Genomic DNA, 9464 nt, shown 5'->3' on the forward strand with positions numbered 1-9464 from the left:
AAAATATAAATGTAGTCTTAAGAACATAATATATATATATATATATACTAAACAAAATTTACTAAAATAAATACAACATTTAAAATAAAAAAAATCATATTAAACAATATCAACAAAAATAAAGACCAAAATAATATTTAAATTTTTATTTAAAGATTTTATTCATTTTTAGTAACTCATAATTTCAACCTGAATTTAAAAACTCAAGATCCTTTAATATTATATATTTTTATCTGTAACTAAAAACATTTTATTATAATTAATTACAATATAATAATATACAATTATGTGCCTTTCGTTTCCAACTATGGAATTTAGGGAGTAAAATTTAATAAAAAGGAAAGTTTCGAAAAACAAAGTGAAAAAATTAGACAATTTTCGGATTTTTTTCTTTTTATTTTCATCCAAACTATATTTTAAAAATATAATGTAATAAATAATATAATAATATTAAACAAATAATTTGAATTTTAAGAGACGCATATATCTTGTAAAAATTCACATCAATGCATAAATTTGCTATGCGTATCAACTTTGATTTCAAAACAAAATCATCCATAGTATTAATCCTATTACTATGGAAATAAAGGCATCCCTCGCATGTAAATTTTATATTTTACATGGATTAAATAAAATGGTTGGAAAAAATTAGATCTTTAAATATGTGCTAATGAATTTTGTAAATCTTAAAATCTATGTAAAGGCAAAACTTTGAATCTATGAACACCACAGCCCTCACTATTGTAACTCTAATGTGAAAAGGCCAGTCAAGTTTACTCGTAACAAGATAATGTTTTTAGACATAACTTCCAAGTTAATTTAAAAATAAAATTCATTTTCTGTACTACAATTCATTTTTATTATACATAAATTCATCAAAATTAATATCAATAAGTCAAATATTTATATTTTACAATATTTATTTTCTTAAAAAAAATATATCTATAAATTTTGTTCACTACGCGGACTTGAATAAATTTGACCTATTTATTTATTCATAAATTTCAATCTTTCTTTAAATTCACCAAATAAATTAATTTTATCGAATGAAATTTAAATTCTAACAAGTACAAAAATTAAACTAAGCAATCCCAATAAACAATAATAGACAATATAATGTTTAAAGATTTTTTCTTAGAAAAATATTCTGTTATAAACTCCGGCCTTGCCCCTAAAGTAAGAGCTCTCAAGAATTTAAGTCACACCAGAAATATTCAACATTCAAGCCAAACAATCTTTTCCTCTATGAAATTTTTAAATTGTTTTTCCTATTAAGAATATAAATCAGTTACTGATATGAATATTTTTATTTTAAATTTTAAATTGCTTTACTTTTTTGAATCAATTAAATATGAGCCTTAAATTTTGTAACAGGAGCATAGACCTAATTTTCCATGTCGACAACATTGAACACCAGAGGTGCTAGTTTCTGCAGAATCATTATAACAATTGACAAAAAAAACATAAATCCAAATCCAATCAAACCCAGAAGAAAATTATCAACTTAACCAATTAAGAATTATCTATATAACATCAATTTCTGCTATACCAAAAGAAAATATAACAACAGGAAATAAAATGGAGAATCTTGAAAGTAATGATAAAAAATGTACTAGAGCTTACTAGACCAGCTTCAAAATAATTTCAGCAAGTCTGAAGAGCAAAAGCATTTTATATACGAGCAGTTTAACACCTTTCATGCCATGTAGTTATAGTGGCAAGTAGGCTGCCTGAATTACTACTCAATAACCACAATTTCAGATCCCTGGAATCATCAATTCCACAATTTCTTAATAAAAAAAAAACGGTAATAAATAACAAAGGGCAAGAAATTCGATCAAAAATCATCACAAACGAAATTAAAAATGTATCAACCTCAGCGAAAAGATCCGCATACTGATTAAACAAACATGGAAGCGAATATTAGTGAAAAGGTTGAAAGAACTCAGTATCGGGTGCTGCATTCATCTCTATGGCACAGGTTAAAAAGCCAAAGAGCCAAACTCCAGACCCTCATGCAATAAAAAACGTAAATCTAAGAAAGTAAAAAATCATCAATGAAGAGAATAATGTAAAGCAGAATCGTTAAGAGACAGAGATTGCGATGCTATCCTTTTGCGACCATTGAAGAGAAGTGGCGCGGCTGTTAAACCCTAAGCACGAGTTGGGGTTAGGGATTGGTGAGTGTATATATAGGCATCAAGGGATTGAGTATGCAATGTCCGTGTAACGGATTTTGGGCCTGAATATGTATTGGACTCTTTCCGAAAGCTTTTACAGAGTAGCCCTGTTACTTGAAAATTATCATTAAAAAACTTTAATATTATTGAAATTATAAATATCAATTAACCTAAACCCTGGATATTATTCATTGAAATGATAATGAAATTCAAATTGAAAAAAATGAGTATAAATTACACAAATAAATTCATAATTTTAATAATAGTAAAAATCTGTTAACTCATTAATTAATATTGATTAATTTAGTTTTAATAGTTTAGATAAAACTTAACAATGGAATAATTAAATATTATGATTAATATATATATATATATATATATATATAATGTTTGTTGTATTTTGAACTTGAATGACATGTAGAAATTATGTTTTGAATGGTTTGTATGTAGATTTGGTAACTCTGTGTTCATGAATTGTTACATAACTTTGATTTAGAATAAATTATAAAAAATGTGAATTTTTGGTATAAAATAAGAGTTTTGACAAAGTCAAATTATAAATTCATAATTTTAGGAAAGATCCTAAATTTTCAGGAATTATTTTTGGGCCATTTATGACTTAATTGGTCTTTTGTTTTGCTAAAATTTGGTAGTTTGTCTGTTAAGGAGTTGTCTAAGTGCATGGTAAATCGTATGGTAAGAATTTGTCTAGTAGTAATTGTCTGGTGGTAGATCGTCTGATAAGGAATTGTCTGGTGGCAAGCATCTGGTAATCGTCTAGTAAGGAGTTATCTGTTGGTGAGCGTCTGGCAAAGTGTCTAATAGGGAGTTGTTTAGTGGTAAGTGTCTAGTAAGGAGTTGTTTGGTGGTAAGCGTCTGGTAAGGAGTTATCTGGTGGTAAGCATATGGTAGATCGTCTAGTAAGGAGTTGTCTTGTGGTAAGAATCTGGTAAAGTGTGTGGTAATGAGTTGTCTGGTACTAAGCATTTGGTAGAGCATCTAGTAATGGTGGTAAGCGTCCGATACAGCGTTTGGTGCTAAAGTTGTTTGACAATAACTAAATTATTTGAAATCTCAAATTTGGGGTTCTAAACATCATTTTTGGATGAACTTTAGGTCGTTTTGGGGGTTTTAGACCATTTCAGAGCTCTTAGTGAATGTTTTCAAGCTATTTTCCCTGCCTAGTGTATGTATCGAGTTACTGTGAAGAAAATTGTGTTATTACGTGGTTATTGTTTCCAGAATATTATAAATGATTTTCTACTTCAAATACTTTGAGTATGTGATGATAATGATGATTGTTAAGAGGTGATTAATTCAGATTTGTATATGTATATTTATGGCGTAATTCGACGGAACTATTTGGGGGATTTTATGGTGGTAGTTTCAATAGTGTAAGTATTGATGTAGGGATCCAGTGGGAGGTTATTTTGACACTTTAATAACCACCCATACTCAAGTAGAGACGAGTGGATTATTTTGTGAGAGTAGTAACAGGTTCTAGTCTTGGTGACCTAAGGCGCTCAAGGATTAACCTTGTGGTGACAATATAAAACCAAGTCGGTAACTGCTTTGTAGAGCATTTAAAATCACCAAAAGTGCACATCGTACCAGGATCCGATATCAATACTATATATGGATGATTGAGTTTAGAAATAAGTTATATGTATGATATGAACATGTTTATTATAGTCAATTATGTTGATGATTGTTTAATTGATTTAATAGCTGATTTCTTTTGGAATTTAGCTTACCCTTTTTGCTTGTGTTTGTACTTGTTTTTTTTTTTTTTTTAATTTGTAACCTGATCGATGGAAGCACGGGAGGAAGTTGCTTCGGAGTAGATGTTAGGTAGTGAGGAGACTAATGCATAAATAAGTGTTTAGTTCTTCAGTTTTACTACCTAAAATCTTTTGAAAAACTTTAGATCTGTATTCAAACTTCTTTGTCATCTAACTTCTTTGCCATCTAACTATTATAGTTAGACCTAAATTGTAATAACTAAATTTTTGTGTTTTCCTTGTCATTTAACTATTTTGTGTTATTGGATTTGTTATAATTCCATGATAGCAGTAAATATATTAAAAAGGGATGTCACAAAATATTTCTATAATTTTTCTTTATTTATGAAAATTTCACCCAAATATCTTAAATTAATATTATTATTATTATTATTATTATTATTATAACATAAAAAAATTATAGATTTAATATTAGCAGGAAATTATCACATTTTCAATAAACAAGAACACTCAACTAAAAAAAATATAAAATATAATTACAATTATCCAAAATATTTTATACTAAAAATATCTAAAAAAGAACTAAAGGTTCGAAAATAAATCAAGTTACTCTATTTATTTAAGAATTAACACCCTGCAGTGCCTCCTCCACTCAAATATCTTCCTCTTATCACACTGGGTTGTTATTGCCAAAGAAAAAAAGAATCAAACAAATAAATAAGCAACAAAGTAAGCTAATTTATAAAAGACTCAAACATACAATTCAATCAGGTTAGAAATATAACAATTCCATTCTCAAAATCCATCAAAATCGAATATATATATATATATATATATATATATATATATATATATATATATATATAGACACACACACACACACACACACATATAAACATTGTTGATCCTTATACCATTTGAGAAATTTACTGAAAATAACAAAGTCATCGACAACATCGGATAAAGGAGGATCCTCAATAGGTGATTGTGAGGGAAGAGTAGTCTAAACAATAGCAACAAATCTAGAAAGGTGACCATGTAATACATAATACTTATCAATCTTGTAGCCTAGCTTGCCAAAATGGTCACACTTGATACTTCCTTTCCCCGACTTTTGAGAGTGATTGCGATTATGACGTTGAGATACAACGTAGAAGAAACAAATGTATCATTCATTGGTTTACTAGGTACACACTAAAGAGTGGAACAAGTAGAAGTCAAAGTGAGAACAACATATGAATCCAAAATATGATTACAGATATGAGAATATTCATCAATAAGGTCCTGCAACGCCAATAACATGAAGAACTTTGATATTTTCTCTATTTATTGGACATGAGTAGAGGCAGGAGGCAATAATTCATTAAATTCATGAAAAAAGCATGAATTTTACTCATATAATCAGTCATAGGATCCTGATGTCGATGAGCAACAACGTTGAAAAGATCATGACAAATCTTATCAAGATGTTAAGTATTATTGGTGTATAATAATTTGGCGTGTTCCCAGATTTCAAAACATATTTCGTAGGAATGAAAAATTTGTTTTAAAGAAAAGTGAAGGGTATCTTTCAGAACAATGCTTAACTAAGCATCAATTTTCAACCAACGAATAACTGTAGCAGAATCAATAGTTGTCATATTCTGAGTAATATGATCAACATACTCCTAATTCTTAAGTCAAAATTTAATGTATAATGTCCAAATCGCATAATTAATATTATCTAACTTATGAATAGAGAAATGTATATTAACATATCTAGTATATATACCAAGGCATACATAATCATGACAGAAGAAGAGAGGTTCGAACCATGAATTAAAAACTTATCTTGTGTTTGTTGATGATTCCTAATAATAATCAAACCATTTACATCGCTAAAACTTATGATTGTTTTTATTAGATTATTATGTTAAAGTTGTTATTCTTGAAAGCCTAGTATTCTTATGTATTATTTTTTACTTTTTATATTGTAAAATACCTATTTTTTTTAATAAACCAAAATAAAACGAAAAGAAAGAGAACAGTTTAACTAACTTGGAATGATTTTCTTTTTTTCTTATTTCCTCTGTTTGAAACAAAAACAATAAAGAAGTAGCATTTGTGATTTTACTCAGAAGCAATTAGTTGGCTTTGAGGTAACAGAAAACAATTCTAGAACTCCCTCCGTTCCATCACGCCAAATCCAGATATCAGTAAGTACCCTTCGCGTACACTACAAGATGTCACTACATTGCCTTATTTCCATAGCACTTTCTTACAAGCAAGAACACAAAAAGGGCTGCGTTTTGCATTATTAAAAGAAAACCAAAATTTCATCTCTCACAAAGAACAGTACCATCAATTTTCCTTCGTTCATTTAGGTTCTCAGAAAGGTTAATATCCAATTTAATTTCCTCTCTCTCATTACATGCCTTCTGAATTTTCTCTCTCCTATCCTTCTTTTGATTTGCAGTGTCTATCACATTAAGGAATGAAGATCAAATTGGTTCGCCGTATCAAAAAGTTGCTTTCGTATTCAGGTCATCATGTTCTTCTTTTCCCTCTCTTTGTGAATTTCTTTTTCCCTTTTCTTCATTAGTCTCGCCTACAGAGTTATAATCAGCATCAGACAATTTGATGAATATAAACAAAGTTTCTCTGTAAACAAAAATGATACTGAAAATTACATCTTCAACTTCTTATGAAGCTTAAGCAAATTTACTAGATTATCGTGATTTCCCTGACAAAATCCAATTAGAATATATCAAAACGAATTCCTTATGTTTATCCAGAGAGTCTAAGATGTTGAAAATTAAGAAAGACGAATATTAGCTTCCTTATTTTATACCTATAGATTAAATTAATAATAGGATAAAATGTTTTTTTTTCTATCTAAATTATTTGAAGTTTCATGGTTAAACTAAATATATGTCTAATTCATCTTTGTATTTACAATATATTTTATAAAATTTATATAGAATATCATTTGTATTATCATGTCAAAATAAAGTTCCATAATAAATTATAATATATATATTTGTGGAAAAAGATATTTTATAAAATAAGGAACGGAATAAATATATATTTAATTTAGGAAAGAAAATAACATTTTAATTAATTTAGGAACTAAAAAAGATATTTATCTCTATAGTCTAGATTATTTTGTATCATCTATCATTTATATATTATTTATATTCTTAGTTCGATTAAATTTTTTACATTATTTAATAATTGTGTTTTTAGTCTAAAATTTGTAAAGTGTCTATCTATATTTATTTTGATCGCTTATACTTAATATTTTTAGAGGATTTATTATACATTTTTCTAAATCATCTATCTTTTTTATTTAGGAAGTCTATTTGTTTTTCTAAATCTAACTGTTAAAGTTTTAGATTAGTTTAATCTTCCCAACCTTTTTAAAATTATTTATCCTTTATATTTTTAAATATTTTATTCCATACATTTTTTTATATCATCTAATAACTTTTATATTCTTAAAAATATCTATTATTTATTTTTTAATCTCTAAATCTCTTTTAATATAATATATATTTCTTAACTTAAAAATTTATATAATATATAAATTCCGTATATAAATACGAGTTTAAAAGTACTTATGTAACGGAAAGAGTTATGTATACTTGTGATGTTTTTTACATTTAGTGATCTGATGTATAGAGAACAATGAGATGCAACAGAATGCAGCACTTCTCCAAATCACCAAACCTGTTTGGACGTGCGTGAGGAATATGCCAACGCGTTTCGTACGGAATCATACACTGAGTTTTGGACACGTGTCCTTGCCTACTCCAAGAATGAATCAACTTCTTCTTTGTCAAGAGACTCCACCACTTCGGCGCGTCTCCTTTCTTACCGTCTGTTCGCAGAGCATCTATTGGACCCGGATCAGCCCACGGTCACTCGGGCCTTATCGATGGCCCAATGCAGGCCCAAGGTCCACTCTTTATTGTCAGACTATTTTGCACACACTGCCAACGCTTCTCTTCTCTGTAGCCACCTACTAAGAGAAATTGATCGCCTGCGTCTCAAGTATTCATCACTCAAAACCATTCTTCAATGCCTTCCATCTAACCAAATCCCTTCACCAATGGTAATAACCCGTTTAACCGAATTTTCAAACTTTTCCAACCCGTTTGCCGCATCGGGTCTGGTTCGGGCCACCCAGTGTCAGTGTTCTGACTTGCAAAAGCGGCTCGAGTCGAGTCGCGACAAGGCACGAGCCAAGCTTCAATTAGCTGCGAAAATAAAATGTGGCTCAGCTTGTCTAGTTGCGGCTATAACGGCTTCACTTGGTGTTCTTATAATGTCTCATGGCTTTGCATTGATTGTGGCTATGCCTGGGTTGGCGTCAATGAATCTGGGTTCTGAAAGGAAGTTTGGTTCGGTGACAGCTCGGCTGAACGCAGCTGCAAAAGGAAGTTATATAGTGAATAAGGACTTGGAGACGACGGGTCGGCTTGTGGGTCGGCTAAATGATGAGCTGGAGCACATGAGGAGGATAGTGAGATTTTGGCTTGAGAGGAAGGATGATAAAGTTCAGGTCGATGGTGGAGTTGTGTTGTTGTTGAAGAAGAACGAATGTAGCTTTAGTGAGCAATTGGATGAGTTGGAAGAACATTTGTATTTGTGTTTCATGACTATTAATAGGGCTAGAGAACTTGTGCTTAGTCAAATTAGTAATCTAACTTGATTCATCGTCAAAGTGTGTCATATAATGAATATGTAATAAACTATTTACCTTTAGTTTTGACACACTGATGGTGTAAAAAGTAGTGATTTGTGTTAATTAATTATTTTAAAATTTATAATATAACTTTGATGAGTGCATATTTATGTCCATATTTATGTTTTAAAATTCAAATTTTTGAAAGAATATTTGTGCTTAAATGATTGATTTGAAGAGGATTTGTGATTATTGGATTTAGCGTGTTTGGAAATAAAATGGGCTTAAAAAGTGATTTTAATTGCATAAATTATTCTTTTATGTTCTAATATTTATTTGTGCAGTTGAAATTAGAGTTTTATTAGTCCAAATTACAATTTAAGGCCCAAAATCAGATTTTATTTGGAAAATAATGTACAAATGGGCCAAACAGACAACCTTTACCCTTGTACCTCCTAAAATCCCTACATACACTCCTATTTCTAAAACAGGCCAACAAGCAAACCCAAACACTAAGCCTTTTCTCTCCTGTAATCCCTAATTTCCTATACACACCCCTCCTACCAATAATTAAGCCAGATATCATCAGATTTTGCCACGTGGCAATCCACCACTAATAGATCCAACCACTCAGAACATGCCACCTAACCCCTCATGCCACGTCATCACCATCTTCTCTAACAGAGAAACCCTAATCCAACCAAACCCTAGCTGTCGGCCACCACGACCATCCCGCGCTGTCACCACTACATTTTCGCGCCTTCATCTTTTACATCAATGCCCAAGACGCCGTTGCGCAACCTCAATGGACACCGTCATCTTTCTCGCCTCAACCATCATCGCGCACCATCTCCTTATCACGCCGCCGCCATCGCG

General features: G+C 30.3%; 1 protein-coding gene across 2 annotated transcripts; it reads left to right on the forward strand.

The window, feature by feature from the left end:
- The first annotated feature begins 6220 nt into the window (after positions 1–6220).
- On the forward strand, positions 6221–8745 carry LOC106764125 (UPF0496 protein At3g49070). Of its 2 annotated transcripts, XM_014648353.2 has the most exons (3): positions 6221–6297; positions 6378–6444; positions 7603–8745. In XM_014648353.2, exons 2-3 carry the CDS (start codon positions 6396–6398, stop codon positions 8613–8615), a joined length of 1062 nt encoding a protein of 353 aa, XP_014503839.1. In that variant the 5' UTR covers positions 6221–6297; positions 6378–6395; the 3' UTR covers positions 8616–8745. The 2 variants fall into 2 exon arrangements, with proteins under 2 accessions (XP_014503839.1, XP_022637960.1); XM_022782239.1 differs by lacking the exon at positions 6221–6297 and having other exon boundaries at positions 6315–6444.
- Positions 8746–9464: the final 719 nt, after the last annotated feature.

This window comes from Vigna radiata, chromosome 6 (assembly GCF_000741045.1).
Source record: "Vigna radiata var. radiata cultivar VC1973A chromosome 6, Vradiata_ver6, whole genome shotgun sequence".
In the NCBI taxonomy this organism is placed as follows: domain Eukaryota; kingdom Viridiplantae; phylum Streptophyta; class Magnoliopsida; order Fabales; family Fabaceae; genus Vigna; species Vigna radiata.

What these genes read in the sequence shown, in the direction of transcription:
- LOC106764125 (XM_014648353.2), top strand. Translation starts at nt 6,396, where the DNA reads ATGAAGATCAAATTGGTTCGCCGTATCAAAAAGTTGCTTTCGTATTCA. An exon ending in AAAGTTGCTTTCGTATTCAG is followed by an intron (nt 6,445 to 7,602) that starts GTCATCATGTTC and finishes GAGATGCAACAG; the next exon opens with AATGCAGCACTTCTCCAAAT.